Raw genomic sequence first — 20,616 nt, forward strand, 5'->3', positions numbered from 1 at the left:
CTTGTGGCCAAGTGCATGAGGGTTTGCATGAGTTCCAGCTCTTTTATGATTAAAGGCACAAAAATGGCTTTAAACTTGAAATCTGTCGCTGTTTGTTTGCAGAGAGCTAAAAGAGGAAACGCAGCCTGGTCTCAGAGGAGGAATATTTCATATTTATTAACATGATGAGAACATATTTAATCCTGTTTTGAATTTGTTGTAGACACACAGTTAAAATTTTACAGCTATAGATCACTGGATTACGTTTGATTTAGTGGCATGGGGGTAACATGAAACGGCATGTGGGGCTGATGCATTTACTTCTGCATCTTATCTTTGATCCTTTTACTTGCACCGGCTGCACTTACATCCAAATCACAAATGCAGAGTTCAAACCACCACTGTAACTACAAGGAAGCTGAAGTCTCAACCTCATGAGAAAGATGTTAGTTCTCTGGGCTTTCAGGGGGTTTTATTGTTGAAGTGCCTACAGATTAGCGTGGCGGTTGTTGTTGTGGGATCCCCACTAAGTTCACTTCCCTGACCCCTGTGGCTCTCCTCCCAGGCCGATCCCCCCTCATCTCTGGGGTGGAGGATCCGTGAGAAGAGCCCTCTCCAGTGGTCCTGCCTTCGCTGAAGGGCCTTTCAAGCGTTAGCATGGCCCCCGGGGCTCCTTGGCCTGTTGTTGCCAAACAAACACAGCCAACATCTTCTTTCCCCCGTCCCCCCTCGCCACCCTTTGTCCCATCATCCCTCATCACCCATTACCCCCAAACTCTGCTGCTCACAACAAGTGGTTTCTCATTTTGTCATCCTCTTTATTGACTATATCCTCCCTTTCTCGTAGATTTGACACTTTTCCACCCGTCTTCTCCCCCGTTTCCTCTGTTGTCCACATCAGCCCAGAGGATGCTCTGTTTCCTAGTTTAGGAAGCACATACTCGTTCTTCTTTCAAGTGTCTCCTTCGTGATTTAGGGGTCACCAGGTGGAGGAAGACAGCGGTCAGGGGTTTGCTAATGTATGCTGCAGGAGCATTGGGCATATGGAGCAAATTAGCAGATAAGGGCTCACCCTCCGCCACACCGACTCAGCGGGCACACTACCCAGCTCGCAGACGGGGAAATAGACAAAGGTTGGCCATATGCTTTTCGCTTCAGCATACTAAGTAGTTTTCCCTCACAGCTGAAGTGAAGTTCATGAATTTTCTTTTTTCTCCCCGCATCGCTTTCATTGGGTTCCTACTCCTGGACGTATATTATCTGAGCCTGACAGGAAGAGACCTTTGGGATGATGAGTTAATGTTCTCGTAAAACCCTAGATTGTCAGTACAAACAGAATAAAGCCAGTTTGTGGTTTGGTAACACATCTAGCAAAACAAAATCACCTAACTTGACTTGTGTGTCTCGGAATAGAAACACGAGAGGACGTAAAAAGATTCAATGTGAAGGTGAAACTAAGAGAGAGAGAAAGCACGCGGGAGAAAGAGAGAGAATACGCTAAAACAAAGCTTTTTTTTGTTGAATTGAAGAAACTCGATCACAAGAAAACTGCAACCCAAAAACTCATCAGTGGCGTGTTTACCGAGCCCTTAACCTCGTAGCTTATTACAGCTGGGAAGTCGTTCCTCTGTGAGGAAACCTAACTCTCGGCGTTCAGATTTTTTTTGCAATTTGGACAAAGTTGCTGTGGATGTCATGGTACATGCTTTGTGTTTCTTGTGCACGTGTTTAAATAGTTCCTTAGCTCAAGAGATTTAATCAGACTTCCCTCCAGCAGCAGGAGAAATGTCATATTTCGCTGCTGCTCTGCGTCGCGCACGTGTCGCTCTTGAACCTATTTCAGAGAGACGTATCAATCAGACTCCAGGGTGCGCTGGAGCCGCTCCTACACGAGGAGACCGAAGATGACTGAGATGAAAGGATGAAGATAGATGAACGAGGCGCTCGCAGTGTTAGACGTCACACAGCCATGAGGATGGAATGTATTCACTTGTCTTTTCTTCTTGTTTCCCACTTTTCTTTTCTTCTTGTTTCCACGGATCCCTCTTTTGTTCAGAGAAATCACAGAATCCCACAGATGTTCTAGAAAACTCCTTTGTTTCTTTCTTTCTTTTCAACACAACGGCTGAATTTTACCCCCAGTTGGTAGCATCTGCTTCCTTTAGTCCTTTCACAGAACTATCCTTGGTTACAACATGATAGCTATTCCTGCTGCCTGTCGAACAAGTGAATTGTGTTTAGTGTAATTATTACAATTATTTGTTTATTTATTTTCCTGCTGAGTCACCCTTATCATCATACCCGTGTGACTGACCAAGTCTGGTGATTCAATATAATTGAATTCAGTTTTGGTTATTGAGCTGTTTGCTGATTTGTTCCTTAGAAACGTTGCTTCTCTGAAGAATGGTTGTCCTATGTGTCACGGTGCAAAAGTAACACTATTTATTTATTATTCAACCGTAATCAGTTCAGCACCATGACTTAAGAAGCGTTTACTGCCAACACACACCTAAATGGTAAACGATGTGCAGACTTTAACTGTTTCTACGATGCATGTTTCTTATTCACCCCCCCCCCACGTTTACCCTGTTCGGTCTGCTGTAGAGGATCAAGAACCTGTTTGGAGGAGTCTGCATGTGTTATCCCTTTGGTGTGCAACCCAGACGGAGCCAGTGAGAACAGAAATGCTGTTTCTTTTCAATTCTGGCGAAAAATTTGATATTTAATGGTTTGCATTAATGGGCGTGGCAAAATGGCTCAACAGCGCTCCCTAGAAAAACTTTGTGCCTCAAGCCCCACAATACGATTTGACGTATATGCACGAAAATTGGTACACACCTGTATCATGGCACAACAGAGAAGTCTCTTGGCGCCATGGCCGAAACCGAACAGGAAGTCGGCCATTTTGAATTAATCGTGTAATTTTGGCGAAATTTATGCCATTCCTTTGGCAGTTAATACGGCCCGAACTGTAACGTGCACCCAGTTGTGTTATCCATCAAAATGTGCGTCTCCATCCTGCAACAACGCGCATTACTTTTCTCTTTCAAAAGCGTTACCCGTGGCGACGCTAGACGCCAAAAGCGCGCTCACTCTATTGTCCCTATTTTCTATTATAACTTTTGAATGGTTTGACATAGAGAGTTGTGGGTGGTGTCATCGGACATGGTTTTGAGTCCATAATTGGTGCAAATTAGCCCCCGCCTCTTCTTCTGATTGGTCAATATTTCATAGTCCCTATTTTCTGCCATAACTTTTGAATGGATTGACATAGGAAGTCGTGGGTGGTGTCATCACTGATATGCTTATGGGGGGCGGTGGCCATGAGTGCGAGGGCCCGTCCATCGCTGCTTGCAGCTTTAATTTCTATTTATGACTGAAATCGTAGCACGAGGTATGTGTCTGATTTTGTACCTGATAATTCCCAAAGACCAAATACACTGCTTTTTTCTTTTTCCTATTGTATTTTTGAATTAACGCATTTCTTTAATATAGTGTGTCCCCCAGCCGACACACAGCCTAAAAGTCCCCGGTTAGAATCTCAGCTTGAATCCATGCAGTTTCCACCTTCAGGTACATAAACTTCCTTCCAGTCCAAAAGACGTGCACACTGGATCCAGAAGTGGCTTGAAAGTAGGTGTAGCCCTGTGATCAGTACTCGAGGGGGGATGGTGGATTTTATCATATGGGGACCGATAATTTGTACTGATTACAAATAATATAATATATTACAAATAATAGCAGTGACCAAAACACCTGCAGAAATACTGCAGGAATGACATAGCAGCAGTTAAATGCAGCCTTCTGTAAGCTTTAAATATCCACTGGGCTTACATCAAAACACAACAATAAAAACAGTTTTCTGAACTTATCATATGACTCTGTCCTTCACAGGATAAGTAAAATGGATCACTGCAAAAACTCAAAATAAGAATATTTGTCCTATTTCTAGTTAAAATGTCTCATTTTAGTAAAGAAAATCTTATTACACTTAAAACAAGACTCATCACTGGAAAAAACAACAATTTTCACCTGTTTCAAGTAGATTTTCACTTGAAATAAGTAGAAAAATCTGCCAGTGGAACACGATTTTTTTGCTTGTAATGAGAAGATAAATCTTGTCCCACTGGCAGATTTTTCTACTTATTCCAAGTGAAAATTTACTTGAAACAGGTGAAAATTGTCAAATATGTTATTTTTCTGGTGTTATTTTCTGGTGATGACTCTAAATGTTGAAATAGCAGTAAAACCACATTCATTGATGAAATGACATAAAGGATGGAAAGGGGGGATGACAGTTTTACAGGGGGAATGATTTTGACCATTTTTATTTCAGGGGGGATGCCATCCCCCCTCATACCCCCTCAACTCCAGTACTGCCTGTGATGGACCCAAAGACGGTACCAGACCCTGAACCCGGTTCAGGGTTCAGGGTCTGGAGACTTTGGCAATGATGAGCAACAACTGGGGGAATTCTGCTTATATGATTGGGACTCTGAGAAACGTTCAGTTCATTACTTTTCTTGTTGTTGAACTCTCATTAAAAAGTAATAAGCCATTAGCGCCGTCTTATCATACTGATACACGCTGCGTATGCAGCTTTCACACCCGGTCGTGACTGAAATTCACGCAACAGTTTTAGCTTAGGAGTTAAAACCTCCAGAAATCCTGGAGGCCTGCCGTTATAGCCGTTATGGATTTAAGTATCTATTTGTGTGGAGATTGTGGAAAATGAGTCTCTCATAAATGTTGTCCTGGCAGCTTCCCCTAATGGAGCAGCAAACAACAATACTCAGCGTTTGCCGCAAACAGCCCCCCATCTGTTAGTAATGAGCCCGGATTGGAGCTGGATGTTGGTTTTAATGGAGCTGGAAGCCACTTTGGTGTTTAGGACTCGGAGCAAACGGGAAGACGTGCAGCGCCCTCCCTCCAAATTGAACGTGTTGAGTTGTGTTTAGTTCTGCAGACTGGAGTCTGTTCGTCTGTCGCACACCGACTTAGGGGCCACATGTTAGCAAGGAAGTGTGTATTTGTGTTCGTTCGACATAATTCTTTGTTTTGGAAGGTGTCTGTGTTTGTGTCTGCCGTCGATTTTGAGATTAAACATCTCAAAATATCCACCATGTGCCGCATTCCTTTTTGTAGGTATTTCTAAAGGCAGGTTTGGAAGATTTTAAGCCCCCCTACCACCCCCTAATTAGATTAAATTGTTAGATTAGATTGTCCTTTATTCCTCCCTCAATGGGGAAATTCGCTTTGTGCAGCAGCAGTACACTCAACACACACATGCAAGGATGGGGGAAAAAAGTCAAAAATATATAATTACAAAATATAAACAGTATATACATAGGAATGAAAATAAAAGTAGTGCAGTACGAGAAAGAAAGACAAACAGTGCAAAAAAAGCAGGTAGGATGTTTATGAGGTAGACAGATATTGCACATGTTACGTTTGCCACTGTGAGCAGGCCTGGTTCTGTAATTATCAGAGGTGTCAAGTAATGAAGTACAAATACTTTGTTACCTTACTTAAGTAGAAATGTTGGTTATCTATACACTGGAGTAATTATTTTTCAGACGACTTTTTACTTTTACTCCTTACATTTTCACACAATTATCTGTACTTTTTACTCCTTACATTTTAAAAACAGCCTCGTTACTCTATTTCATTTCGCCCTTTAAAAAAAAACTATCCAGTTAAATTGCTCCATCCGGATAGAGTGAATTTGGTTGTGGTTGTTTCAGATGTTCTTGTCCAGTTTTGTTCTTACATCCGTTCCCTCAGATTCCTGCAACTAAACTTGGATGTACATTCCAATAAAGGTTAGGATAAATGATAACATGCCTCTGAAGTTTGACTTTTTGCACCATTACAATACTTATAGGCAACTAGTCATCATATCTTCTGCTCTCTGAAACACATGTTAATGCTCAATAGTACACATATATGGTTCTTTAATATATTTGCATTATACTAAGATGCATCATTTTCAATGGCTTTTGTCCTTCATGGCTTTTTTCCCCCTTACATTACTTTTACTTTTATACTTTAAGTAGTTTTGAAACCAGTACTTTTATACTTTTACTCGAGTAAAAAACTTGAGATGATACTTCAACTTCTACAGGAGTATTTTTAAACTCTAGTATCTATACTTCTACCTGAGTAATGAATGTGAATACTTTTGACACCTGTGGTAATTATACAACAAACATCACTGCTGGAAGATTTTAGTTGATGCGTTGACAGACTGTGTTTACGGCTCGGTGCTGAAGAGGCGGGGCTTTCTGCAGGGGTCGTCGATGACCTGAGATTTACGCACGGATACGATAGCGTTGGATGACATTGCAAGATAACGTTGCATCCGTGTTTCTTTCTGTCCCGTTGGTGGTGTTTTCATAAAGTTACGTGAGCTTGTCTGCACGTCTTATCAGTCTAAGTAAACACAGACTGACAGATGTGACCATCGCCGTCCTCCTGGAGTGTTAACAGGTTGCTATATGCGGCCCATGGTGGGCGTATGTGTGCAGGGCCGGGGGGGAGAGCTCAGTGGTGGGCTTGTCCGGGGCCTCCGGCCTGTGCACCGGAAGAGCAGAGCCATGGCTCACTGCTGCTCTGAATGGCCTCCGAGCGCCCAGCGTGATGGACAGTCTTGAGCTGCACACACTGGCCCTTTTGTATGTCGGCTTCTTGGACTCCCTTTCTGCTTTTTTTTTTTTTTTTTCTTTTTCTCTCCGTCTCTCTCACAATGTCACACGCTTTCACACTCGCTTTCTCTCTCACGCACGCATCTTTCCCCTCCTCTCCTCGTGATCTGGATGCGCTGCTCCTAGCTTCTCCCGTAAGGACTGACATTGGCGTGACAAACAGTTGCTAACTTGTCCGCGTTTTTTTGATTTCTCTCCATTTTGAACTCTATCTGTTCTTTATTTCGGTCGTGTTCTGTAACGAGGAAACGGCGAAAGGAGGCTCTTGAAGCTGCCAGAGTTGAGCCTGGGGACTGTTAGTCAGGAGCATGTGAAAGTCATTGGAGGGACCAATGTGATTTCCATTTACGCTCCGTGCAGATCGAGCCAGCGGAGTCTGTGTTTTGTTTATTGTGACCACATTGAGCCGGGAAAAATGGAGGACTTTCTTAAAGATCAAAGATCATATTTTGTGACGCTTTTATTTAAGAAAGTTGAAAGGATGGTTTTATTTTGCTGGTCATTCCATGCACTCCTACGCTATGTTTTATATTTGTTAATGACAACTCACAATTTTTAAGTTAAATACTGAGTCTAAAACACTGTTGAACAATATTACTGAGATAAAACAAACAAACAAACCAAAAAAAGAGAGAATAGATGCACACAAACAAATTACACTTCTAGAGCAGTGATTTACTGGGAAAACTACTGAATGGTCATGGGCTCCGAAGTTTGTTCTTTACTGATATCTTTCCCAGTTGGCAGGATATCATCAAACTAATACTGACTCATTAAAAAAATACAGATAAAATAAACCCTCAAAAGACAACAGTTCATAACTGAATAGTAGATTTTCCAAACCCATGTTTTTGTAAAATGTCCTTAACCCGCAACAATTATGGTTTTCTATTTCTTTCTTAGTGCTACATAAAGCAGCCAGTTTCAGGAAGTCAATGTTTGTTATTCTTTTATTTTTTTTGTAGTGAACCACAGTTCTGTGAGGTATTAGACCTACTAATTTTAAAAATGCTACCTTATATCCGTTTATCTGTGCGTCGCTTTACTTCTTAGTGGTGGGCGTATTATCGACCCAAGGCAGAGCAACTTGTTTTGCGAAGCACATTTCCTGTACAAGATGATTCAAAGAGCTTTGCTTAAAAACATGAAGATAAACTGACAGGTTAAAAAAAAAGAATAAAACAAATGAAAGTTAGTGCATTGTGGGAGATTACTGAAATGCAGCAGTAAATAGAAAGGTTTTCAAACTTGATTTAAAGCTTCAGCAGCCCTGATGCATTGTGGGAGTTTGTTCCACAGGTGGGGAGTGTAAAAGCCTCACCTGTTTGGTTCTACCCAGAGGAAGCCCGGTGCACTTACTACATGTCAAACTTTATCTGTGTGGAGTTGAGATTTAGGTTTGAGGTTTGAGTTTAGGTTTAGGTTTGAGGTTAGGTTTATGTTCATTCGGTTAGGATTAGGTTAACAGTTTGTGTAGTCTAGAGTCTAGACGCTGAGAGATAATTCTCCACTCATCATGATTTTTGTTTCTGTACCACAAATAATAACTTGACACAGAATGCATAGTTGTTTAATTAACAAATAAAACAAAATAAAAAGCAACTTGAGGGTGTGGGGTTCACAAAAGCTGACTGACGTTTACAGCAGTGATGGAGCTCCGCGAGTGATTTTGAAACCGTGTCATTGGATTTCTAAAAAGGTTAACAAAATGATGACTATTGTCAACTGCATTTTTAAATACCTTTCCATTGTTCAGACTAAACTAAACATATTGGCTGTAGCTTCTCATTTAACAATTCGGTGTGACTATTGATCTCGTACACGATTGGTACCAAAGTTCAAGACGGTATTTATAGAAGTGACAGATTATTAATTCAGGTCAGCGACGCCTCAAGCTACCAGCCGCCTCAAACTTTGAATCGATAAGTAATTCTGAAACATGGAGGCAGGAATGTATGAAAAGGGCACACGATGTCTCAGATCTTACAGCCACCTCAGAATCTGTACTTGGTTTACTTTAGTGCACATCGTTGAGCGTGCATACCGTCCAGAACTGTTTAATTTCCTGTCCGTCTTACTTGATGGAAATTATCAGACGCAGAAAAGAAGCTGATGGTGATTTTGCTAATGGTTGAGCCATGTGACCCTCTGTTCCCGGCCTGACTTGGATCAACAGTTCAAACCCCACCCTGGACTTAGACATATCAGGGACCTTGGGTTATTAGTTGTCGGGTATCACCCAGTAACTGACTCCGTGTTTTATTAGTGAGAGAGAAGGAGAGAAAGAAAGAAAAAGCGCCTCAGCCCGGCCGGATCAAAGCCGGCTCGCTCACGAGGAATGCACGCTAATCATAGTGATGGCTTGATAATCACATTGGCAACTTTTAAACCTGCCATTTTTATGTTCAAGTTAAACAACCTTGACAGAGCCAGGCTCCGTGGCAGGATGTACAGAAAGGATGTAACGTCATCCACTTGATATTTTAAAGCTTTTGTGGTTCTGGCTGGCTGTGCCGGTACCCATGCTTTATTTGTTTAAATGTTCAGATCCTGTCAAATTCATGCAGTGAAAGCAGAGCGTCTTGTTAAAATTTCTCGTTTTGTCTTTAGAAGTAAAAGGTTTCTAGATTTTGAATGATGGTCCGAAGGGGATGCCTCGCACACTTCAAGGCGGTTTCATTCCTTCAGGCCCGAGGCTTCATTTGAAAACTGAATAATTTCTGGAAACCTCAAACCTCCCCCACAACACGACTGTTTCTGTCTCGCTTGTGCCAATACATTTTGTGATGAATATAAGGCCTAACCCATGGAAACATTTTCGCACATGTGGAGCGTAAACAGTGGGAGGAAAGTCTGGTTGTGTAAACGGTCGTCGACAGTCTGAAAAGGTCAAAGCAGAGCTGGGTTTGTGCTCGCGTCCGTCCCTGGACCAGAGTCGCCCCACACCGAGACCGGCTCTCTTATTCAGACTGTATTTACTTTAAATCTGGGCTCCGTCCTGTGGAGCTCAGTCACCCTCACATGGCGACTCTGCCGAGTTGTGCTTAAACCCGCTGCCATGGCAACCCACTATTCACTTACTGTGAGACTGTGAGACTGAGGGTTTTTTTTTTATCTCCCAGTACAACACAAATAGTCACAAGGAGGCTTCTGGATGCAAAAGTATTGGCCCAGCAGCAGTATATCTCTATTTATTGTGTTTAATTCCTTTTATGGTGGCTAGGAGCATAAACCAGGCTGATTTTATTGGAGCTCGCAGCGCAGATGTGTGGGTTTTGAACTAAGGTGTGCTCATTACCTCGTCTCTAACACCATCTTCTTCTTCCTGCTACAAAATCCCTCAGCTATAGTTAATGAACAGTGGATGTGGCAGCTTTGATGATGAGCTCAAACAGTATGCGCCTCCGGTTTCATCAACTGTCATTTTAACTGTAAGAGAGGCTGGCGGTCATTAAACAACTAGGAGGAAAATGGGATGAAAGGGGCTCGAAGTTAATTTAGGGCCATTTTTTTTTTCAATTATTCTTAAATTAAGAAGTCTAGACTAATAACTTTGTGAAATTGTCACAAAGCGGCAAACAAAAGTATTGTTCAATTACACAGGTGTCAAGTAACAAAGTACAAATACTTCGTTACCTTACTTAAGTAGAAATTTTGGTTATCTATACTTCACTGGAGTAATTATTTTTCAGACGACTTTTTACTTTTACTCCTTACATTTTCATGCAATTATCTGTACTTTTTACTCCTTACATTTTAAAAACAGCCTTGTTACTCTATTTCATTTTGGCCTTTAAAAAAAACTATCCAGTTAAATTGTGAATTTGGTTGTGGTTGTTTCAGATGTTCTTGTCCAGTTTTGTTCTTACATCCCTCAGATTCCTGCAACTAAACTTGGATGTACATTCCAATAAAGGTTAGGATAAATGATAACATGCCTCTGAAGTTTGACTTTTTGCACCATTACAATACTTATAGGCAACTAGTCATCATATCTTCTGCTCTCTGAAACACATGTTAATGCTCAATAGTACACATATATGGTTCTTTGATATATTTGCATTATACTAAGATGCATTCATTTTCAATGGCTTTTGTCCTTAATGGCTTTTTTCCCCCTTACATTACTTTTACTTTTATACTTTAAGTAGTTTTGAAACCAGTACTTTTATACTTTTACTTGAGTAAAAAACTTGAGTTGCTACTTCAACTTCTACAGAAGTATTTTTAAACTCTAGTATCTATACTTCTACCTGAGTAATGAATGTGAATACTTTTGACATCTCTGTTCAATTATGATGAGAGGGATGCAAACAGGCTTCTGAATGGATAGATCCAAACGCCTGGTTTTCAGGGCCGAGGTGGGAGATATAAACAGACGCTGACCTGGTTGTCCCGTGACCCTGCAAAACCCTGTCAAATGCATGCGAATCTGATTATTTGTTGTGCCCACAGACGGCCCACTGTGGTAAAAGGCTCCATTTCAGAGCCCGTAAGAACACACTGGATGAGACGGGCCCATCTGGGTCACTTTCCCTCCTCCCCCACCTCGTTGTGGTTAACTGCAATAGATTTCCATTACCGCCTGGCAGAGACCCACCGCTCTGACCCGCTGGATGTTCATTAGCGGCCTGTAAGCATATGGTGATGAATTGTCAAATGAAACATGAAAGCAGTCGGGGGGCCGCGCGGCAGCAGGCCGGTGCTGCCGGGGCTGAAACGCGGTCCCCATCATAGAAGTTGTGGCCCAACGTTGAAACGGGGGAAATTGCAATCAGCTCTGACATCTCATCTCTTTTTGCTTTTGCACAGGTTGCTTCGAGTGCTGCATCAAATGTCTAGGCGGGGTGCCGTACGCGTCGCTGGTGGCCACCATCCTCTGCTTCTCCGGCGTCGCCCTGTTCTGCGGATGCGGCCACGTGGCTCTCACCGGCACCGTGACCATCCTGGAAACCCACTTCTCCAAGGTCACGACGGATCACGCCCTGCTCACTGACGTGTAAGTAAGCCGCATCTGCGATACCCGCTGAACTCTTTAAAAACGCGTAAAACTGACTGATGAACTCGTAAATGTCAGGGTGGGATTCATTCCCCGTCTGCTTCCAGGTATTCATCACAATAAAGATAAGTGCAAACCCAAAACAGACAACTCTTTTAATGTGAGGGAGGCTATTTTAAGCTGATATTGACTCACTTGTTGCACCGGTCCTTGAGAACAGTCCTAATATGGACCTGTTTTTTTTTTTTTCTGTCTTCCTCCCAGCTCATCCATTAGTCTAGACATTAAAACAGGAATGATGCTCATCGGGGCTGCACATGTGTTTTATGTCGGTGTACTCAGAGTCTCATTTAAGGAGTCCATGAACGCACTTTCCAGAGACAGGCGTCACCTTTTATCTCCACGTTTGGGCTTTCGACCCTCTTTGCTTTTTAGTGAAAGTCAACATCGAACCAACTGTTTAGTTACAGTTAACCAACCAAAGTTTTCCTCCTTTCATGTTTTAAGTGCTTCGTGGAAAATGCAGTTCTTTATACAGCTGGTTTTTCTTTCTTAAGGCCATGCTGGTACGATGCCGTCCTTGACATTTGAAATGGTGTTATGACGGAGACTAGAAGTGTTTTTAATCAATCCCAGACCGACCCGCGCGGCAAAGCTTTAACTGTGACATTGCTCTTTAACAGAATACAGCTGATGCAGTATGTCATCTATGGCATCGCTTCGTTTTTCTTCCTGTACGGCATCATTCTGCTTGCCGAGGGCTTCTACACGACGAGCGCTGTCAAGGAGCTGCACAGCGAGTTCAAGACCACCATCTGCGGACGCTGCATCAGCGGAATGGTATGTTCACACGGCCGGCTTCACGGCGCGAGTGCCAGAATATGTGACAGCTTTCTTCTTCGCTGGAACTTTATTAGTGATCTGGGATAGGAAGCTGATGCTGGTTTTGTGTCGTTTCCTGCCTCTTCAGTTTGTGTTCCTCACGTACATCCTGGGTGTGGCTTGGCTCGGGGTGTTCGGCTTCTCCGCCGTGCCCGTCTTCCTTTTCTACAACATGTGGTCCACTTGCAATGCCATGAAGTCTCCGATGGCCAACCTCACAAACATCGAGTCCATCTGCGTGGATGTGCGTCAGTACGGTAAGATCGCTGAGCCTCAGCTGTCTCTGAAATCACACCAACCAGTAGCTTGTTCTTCGTAAACACCGTCATGGTTTAGAAGCAGAACCGTACTGAAAACGAGGGGGTCTGAACATGACAATGAATCAAGCGCCAACCATCCAACGCCTGGGTTGTAGGGATGGGCGGTATGGACTAAGAAATGTATCACCATAATTTCTGGCATTTATCCCGATAACGATAAAAATGACAATAGAAAATATACCAATTCAACTCCACCTTTTTAACTATAAATCTATCACCACATTCAGTCTTTGGAGCCCCCCAAAACACTGCTCTAAAAGAATACTAAATGCTACTAAACTACACCAATGGGAATTTATCTTCCTTCCTTCCTTCCTTCCTTCCTTCCTTCCTTCCTTCCTTCCTTCCTTCCTTCCTTCCTTCCTTCCTTCCTTCCTTCCTTCCTTCCTTCCTTCCTTCCTTCCTTCCTTCCTTCCTTCCTTCCTTCCTTCCTTCCACCCTTTCTTTCTTTCTTTCTTTCTTTCTTTCTTTCTTTCTTTTCTGGCTCATTTCCTTCCTTCCTTCCTTCCTTCCTTCCTTCCTTCCTTCCTTCCTTCCTTCCTTCCTTCCTTCCTTCCTTCCTTCCTTCCTTCCTTCCTTCCTTCCTTCCTCCCTTCCTTCCTTTCTCCCTTCCTTCCTTTCTCCCTTCCTTCCTTCCTTCCTTCCTTCTATCCTTCCTTCCTTCCATCCTTCCATCCTTCTATCCTTCTATCCTTCCTTCCTTCCTTCCTTCCTTCCTTCCTTCCTTCCTTCCTTCCTTCCTTCCTTCCTTCCTTCCTTCCTTCCTTCCTTCCTTCCTTCACGTACGTTGTGCGTGGATTTAACGCAGAACCATAAATCAGATTTACACAAAAACATCATCAACAGGAATTTATCGTTTTTACCGTGAGATGACAAATTCTTACCGTGGGGAATTTTTTTGACGGTTTATCATGAACGGTAAAATATCGCCCATTCCTACTGGGTTGAAGCTCGTATGGGGCTAAGATCCGTTGCAGTTCCTCGACTGGCCACTAGAGGCTAGCTTTTAAAGCGAGTCCATCTCCATTGACTCTTGTGTTAAAAAGTCCAACTTCAGAGCAGAAACAAACATTTACAGCCTGGTTCATAAAAAAAAACCATTTGATTTCACACCCTTGACAACTCTAAGGGGGGTGGGGGTTTTTTTTGTACCACACCAGGATATTTATAAAAAAAGCTAGCAGTCGGTACCAGCGTGGGCTAAATGGAACATCATTTTTGATCATGTTTACCGGTGTATTCCGCATAAACATAATTTACATATGACTTCCCAAGCAAAATGCAACCCCATATGAAGAAAAATGGGCTCCAGAACCGCTATTCAGAAACCAAGTTGGTCACATGACCTCACGCTTTGTCCATTGTGTTACACAGTCTGTTTAAAACCCATAAACTCCCTCAACCCCCGTCAGAGATCTCATTATCCACCACTCTTTTACTTCAAATTGTTTTTGAAAGGTGAAGAAAAAGAAAGAAATCATCCAGTAATTCACAAGAAAAAGGCTGTTATTTTTCTTTTTTTATTTGACAGTTTAAGTCAACATGCGCTTAAACATGGAAAAGATGTTTTTTATGAGCTACAAACTTATTGTATCAATACTAAATAATGCCTAATGGTTTATGGAGGTTTCTAACGAGACACCCGAGCAACTTTTTACTGCACTGCCATTAATTCTGGTAACTTGCGAGAGACCAGTAAAAGAGAAAAAGGTCAATATTGAATAGGTGAAGGCAAAGGTATCCGTCTTCAGATAATCTATAACTTGAATGTCTTCCTGAGTAACAGAGGACTTCAGTGAAATGTGAGGTATCCAGGCCTCAGCTGAGATAACCTCCTGTCGTTCTATGGCTACTTAATGTGATTAATTAAAGCAGCACAATGTAACTTTTCCACCTTAATATAATATTTCCAGAGATATTTCATTGTGATGGTACATCAACTTACAACAGGTTTAATGACACCTCTGTCATGGTCTGAGGGGTCTGTATCGCCTTCACTGGCACTATGTAACTTTGAGGAGCATGGTAGGAACCCTGCCACACTAAAAAACTACACATTTTTACGGCTTTGACTGCTTTACGCCATACGTCACTTCCCCCTCCTTCCCGATTCGTAGTCGAGACGAAAATGGGCGCGGCGTGGAGCGCAGAGCTCAGCAGAAGCCGGTATCATGGCCGAAGCAGCGAAAAAAACGAACAAAATAAAAGTTTTATTGGAGGAGGCAAAGGAGGAAAGTAGGAGTAATACAAAACATGTATTGTATGTTGTACTATAATACAAATTTATTGAAACACATGGCGAGTCAAACATTTACCAAAGCAGCTGCCAAACACTCCTAAACAAGGGAGCCGGAGACGGTGGTTCTGCAGAACTGCGGCAGTAAGTCCTTACTAAAGAGCTGAGCTCCGACGCGGAGCTCCACTCTTTAGTAGGGATTTAATATGGATCCAACCCGTTAATAATCATTGTTTTCTCCATATACTGGCTTCCTTGTAAATTCCAGTTCCTTTCCAGCAGTTTAACATCTTTTTTTTGCGTTCCGTCTGTTCACTTGGTGAAACAGAAAAGTAGTTTTGAAAGTCCGTCCCGTCTTCTCTCAAAACAAATGCAGCGACGGGAGATCAGGATCTTTCCGGCAGTACGCGCTGGTGCTCATGGGAAATGTAGTGTTCTTTCTGGTAAAGCACTACCGCTTTTGTCCAAAGGAGCGGCCAAACTCAACAAAAGCTGAATGTTACATTGTGCTGCTTTAAGTCCTAATGTGTGAAATCATCTAAATGCATGGTAGAACCATTAAAATATATCTCTATTATTTCTACTTTGTGAAGCTTAACTCTATTTTTAAAGTTCGGGGATGCTTAAAAGTCTCTGGGAAGGAAATTAACCTTGTGACTTGTGTCTGCAGGAATCATCCCTTGGAATGCCACTCCAGGAAAGGCCTGCGGCTCTACGCTAGGTGACATCTGCAACACCAGTGAGGTGAGGCGTCACCCCACATGTATTCATACCAACATTTTACCTGACAGTGATGACTGTTTGATCTGAAAGTAAACACCTTTTTCTCCCCTCCCTTGTTTCCTCCAGTTCTACCTGTCCTATCACCTGTACATTGTAGCGTGTGCCGGTGCGGGAGCAACTGTGATCGCTCTGGTAAGCCCTCCCGCCCCCTCCCGTCCTGTCCTGTCAGTCCATCTTTTGCATGGTCTGCATCAGACACCATTCTTATACGGTTTACGAGGATGATAACGCATTAGATTATCCTCAGCGCAATCCATTTTCCCTTTTTTTTTTTTTTTTTACCATCTGCTTAGATGCATATGACTCTCTCGGTGTTGCAGGATGGGTGGGACACTGGGAAGTACGGGCCTGATTCTGTTGGAAGTGTTCTTATTAACCATAAACCCGGGAACATGACTATAAATCAAATTGCTGTCAAACATTTTACAGCTGAAACCGTACGGAAGAGTATTAGGGCCATGCAGGAGAAAAAAATATTTGAGACGGGAAGATTTTTTTTTTATTGTGCACTTCAAGAAAATGTCGAGAAAAAAGTCGAGATTAATGTTGAAATACAATTTTGATAAAAAAGTCGAAATGTTGAGAATAATGTTGAAATACAATTTTGAGAAAAAAGTCGAAATGTCGAGATTAATGTTGAAATACAATTTCAAGAATAAAGTCGAAATGTCAGCTTTTTTCTCAACATTTCAACTGTATTCACAAAATTTTTACTTTTTTCTCGAAATTGTACTTCAACATTAATCTTGACATTTCGACTTTTTTCTCGAAGTGCATAATGAAAAAAAAATCTTCCTCCTCTAAAATATTATTTTTATTTTTCTCCTGCCTAGGCCTTATACTCTTCCGTAGAAACCTTGACTTCACTAACGTGTGGTAATATTTGTGATGCGGTCACCGGCATGTGCTCTTACCACCTTTTCTGTTTTCTTCCACCAGCTGATCTACATGATGGCTACCACTTATAACTTTGCTGTTTTGAAGTTTAAGAGTCGGGAAGACTGCTGCACTAAGTTTTAAATTGGGTTTTAAGCGCACAGTGCACCATTTTTTTTAATTTTTTTTTATTTTCTACTGTGCTAAGTAGAGACAGTTGCCACTGACAACAGACTAAAAAACCAGAGAATAGAAAAGTCAACATCTCTTCATTAGTAATCACGTGATGTGTAAATAGTTGGTTGTATGCTCCTTTTTAGCATTTGGGATCCAGGGATTTTGCTTGTCTAAGGAGAACTCTTGGAAGTTATCCTCGGAGTGGGGTGGTGCTTCGTTTGACTGGTTTGTTCCGCTTTAACTCGACACTTGCTTCTAGAGGTTTGTCACCATCAGATTTCATGGAAACGTGCACAACTTAGAAATCCACGACTTGTGTTATTTATATTTGTACTGTGTGAAGCTGGTTTTTGGAATGCGAAAAAAAACAAAACTGCACAGATAACTTGGAGGAAAAACAGTATTATACCTTGCGTGAGCTTCACGAGCGTCGGTCGGCCGGCCAGAGGTCGGAGCTGAAATGCAAGTTATTTCTTCGGCGCTTTTTAAAACAATCAAACATTACCCATACTGCCACTGAAACTAGTCCAACAGGGAACACCTGATGGCAAATATTGTAGGTCTGTGAAAGAACGTGTGGCAGCGGTGAAGTACAAGTGGCTAAGTGCCTTTTTATCTTTCGCTATTTGTGCAACCTTGAAATTTATTAGTGCCAATCTTTCAAACACGAAAACCTGCAGTATTATATTTTCCTCACGGATTATAATCTCAATGTAACTAAATTGCCTTTTATCCACTGTATTATGCTGATGAGTGTCATGCTGACCTGTTTTGTGTCGTAGATTTCAAAAGTTATTGCATCTCCCTGCAGTAGTCTAGCACACATGGAAGGTTAGGCCAGTACCAGGTTCATATTTCCCGCACGAGGCCCTAAGCCTCGGTTTAATTTCATGTATTTTATAAAATAAAAAAGATTTCTTCTCTATTTTAGTGTAGCATAATGTACATGTATTTTTTTTCTATGACAGCTGATGCTGTTATAGCCTCAGCTATGAAGTTTTGTTTCATGCATTTCTTTTTACTCTCTCTCAAAGTGCCATTAAAGAGCCATTTGTTAATTTTAACACTGAGCCTGCATGCTTACAGTTTACAGATTCTTCGATCTGTTTATAGTTACTTATATTTCATATATTTAATTTTCTCTCAAGTTTTACAAGACTGTAGCTTTTACTTTCTATATAAAATAAACAATCTTTGATTACAAAAGTATTCCCACCTGGTCTATTTCTTAAAAGACGACGGCAGTTTTACTTTTGAAACGGGTTCTGTGTGGAAGATGACGACGTTTACAGGATGCCAAATGTCATGCTTCGCACTAACCTCCTTTTACAGCTGCTCAAAGCTTGCATGCACCACCTCTGGCTCTCTTCCATCTTCCATCATCTTGCCTTTTTAAAAGTCACCTTTCCGTAGTATTCTTCATAGGAAATGTATTAACTCCATTAATGATTGTAACTTCACAGTTACAATAACTGTTTCAATATTTCTTCTTTGTTTTTTTTAGTGATGTCTTGTGTTGTGGGATATTTAAAAATCTTAACTGTGTGTTCTTGGAAGTCTGTGTTTTACACATTGTAGGTCTTGACTCCTGTAGCTTGCTTTGCTTCTCTGACATGCTCACCGGCCATCCACCTGACCCTTCTCTTCCAGATCCACTTCCTCATGATTCTCTCAGCAAACTGGGCCTACCTTAAGGATGCCAGTCACATGCATGCCTACCAAGACATCAAAATGAAGGAAGAGCGGGAGCTGCAGGACATCACCTCACGCTCAAAGGAATGCCTCAATTCCTACACATAAGGATGTGACGCCCCTCGCATCCCCCCCCCCACACACACACACACACACACACACACACACATTCCTAGTGACACGCACAGACACTGGCCAACCACTGTGGCCCCCCCTCTGGACCAAGGCACCACTCAGCTTAAATAACCTGCCGACTGTGTGTACTATGCAGTACTAACCCAGCTCCTAACAAACTAATGCATCAGTGCTGCTTTCTGCACTAACTCGCCAAGTGTTTCAAAAGTGCGATGTAAAAGGTTCTTCCATGCAGATTGGGTTTGTGATTGTCATGATCATTTTCTCTCGCCCTTCGTAGCCAGTTTTTGCTGGTTAATCTTAAAACATTGCACTATTCTTATATGGCTCATAACTGTGTGTTTTACAGTCTTGCTCTGGCTTTTTCTCTGATCATTTGTAGTCAGGTTAAAAAAAACGAATAAAGAAGCAGCAGATGAATTAAACACAACATGAAAGGCCTTACGCCCAAGTTGGCGTGTCAGACTGCGGCCAACAAAAGATTGACGTTCAGCATTGGTCATATGTGCTCTATGAAGCCGGAGTCCTCCACACAAAAGAATCTGATCCATTAAGCATCTCAGTTAGTCTTTGAGTGAAGTTTATTGGTTTTTGAACCGATTTCCTGGTGTAGAGCGACTGAAATGATTCTCATCATTACCGGCCTACATTGACGCTACCTCAGGTGCGCACAACAGTTCATGGAAAATGTAACAAACAAGCCCCGCTCTCATGTAAACCGATGGTTCTGCAGTCCACTTGTCATGCTGAGACGTGCCGCGCAGTATACGTATCAGCACAAACCAAGTACACGCCTCAGGAGCTCCTCTGCATCACAGTATTATAGGATGAAATAATGGTAGTGAATAACGTGCTTGCTAAATGTGAACGCTGCCAATAATGAGACGTTAAGGTCAACACATCTAATGAAGACATTTTGGTCCACTTGCATTTATTTAGACAAGAATATTTCAAATCTTGCCAATGAAGGAGGCCGAGACCTCCTGACTTCCAATTCAGTCACTCGTGGTTGTGTATTGGAATATCTGTACTATATCACACATGTTGAGTGTTGAGATTTGTATAAAAAAAAAGAAAAGCATCACAATGTCCCATGTACATTGTATTTGAAAAATTGTATTTGAAATAGCAAAAGAGTTTGTTTCAAATAGTGAAAATTTGATCACAAGTCAGGACTTTATAGTGTTTTTGTCATTTTTAAGATGAAAACTTCTTTTTTTGTGTTAATTTTCTACATTTGCATTTGTTTTTCATGTGCAATTGTCATAAAAAAGATAATTACATGTGTAATCTTTCAGTTCTGTTAGTTGAGTTACAGAGATAACTTGATGTTTGACTGTTGCATGAAGACAACTGTTTCTGCAGTGACAAGTGATGGACGGTATTACGTGTACTGACATCAGAAGTAGGCAGTGTTTGCCCTTTTCCTTTTTTTTCCCTTAACTAAATACAAGTTAACAGTTCTTTTTATAAATAGCTGACTAGTTATCAATATTTGTAAGATCTTTTCATCCTTTTAAAAGTATTCTTTTATTTGCTTGATAGTATAGCTGCATTTTATAAGAATGTCAAGGGCTTCCTTGTGATTTCCTGGATTTCCCTTTTGAAATTCACCCTAATAAATCGAATCACATCAGTCATTTCAATTGTACAGAGTAAGAAATTGTAAATTGAGCCAAAGTATGCTGCCCGGTGTATTAAAGAGTAATTTTGTGACTTTGTTGTATGAAGTTCATGAAGGCTGGAGGGCGGGTGTGCAGGGGCCGAGCAGAGAAATGACGGATATATAATAAATGTCACGTCTCAGCTTTGTGCTTCCTGTTGATTGAACCA

At 41.7% G+C, this 20,616-nt stretch overlaps 1 protein-coding gene across 2 annotated transcripts in view; it reads left to right on the forward strand.

Moving 5' to 3' along the window:
• Positions 1-20,499, forward strand: part of gpm6bb (glycoprotein M6Bb) — a 35,657-nt gene extending 15,158 nt beyond the window's left edge. The window contains exons 2-7 of one of the 2 annotated variants that reach the window (XM_061723411.1): positions 11,496-11,682; positions 12,366-12,522; positions 12,653-12,821; positions 15,791-15,864; positions 15,970-16,035; positions 18,607-20,499. In XM_061723411.1, the coding sequence (XP_061579395.1) occupies positions 11,496-11,682; positions 12,366-12,522; positions 12,653-12,821; positions 15,791-15,864; positions 15,970-16,035; positions 18,607-18,756 (803 nt within the window). In that variant the 3' untranslated portion in view covers positions 18,757-20,499. Of the gene's footprint in view, positions 1-11,495; positions 11,683-12,365; positions 12,523-12,652; positions 12,822-15,790; positions 15,865-15,969; positions 16,036-16,842; positions 17,038-18,606 lie in introns of those variants that run through there. The other variant, XM_061723412.1, reaches the window with a different exon arrangement.
• The last annotated feature ends 117 nt before the right edge of the window (positions 20,500-20,616 follow it).

Source organism: Cololabis saira, chromosome 6 (assembly GCF_033807715.1).
Source record: "Cololabis saira isolate AMF1-May2022 chromosome 6, fColSai1.1, whole genome shotgun sequence".
Taxonomy (NCBI): domain Eukaryota; kingdom Metazoa; phylum Chordata; class Actinopteri; order Beloniformes; family Belonidae; genus Cololabis; species Cololabis saira.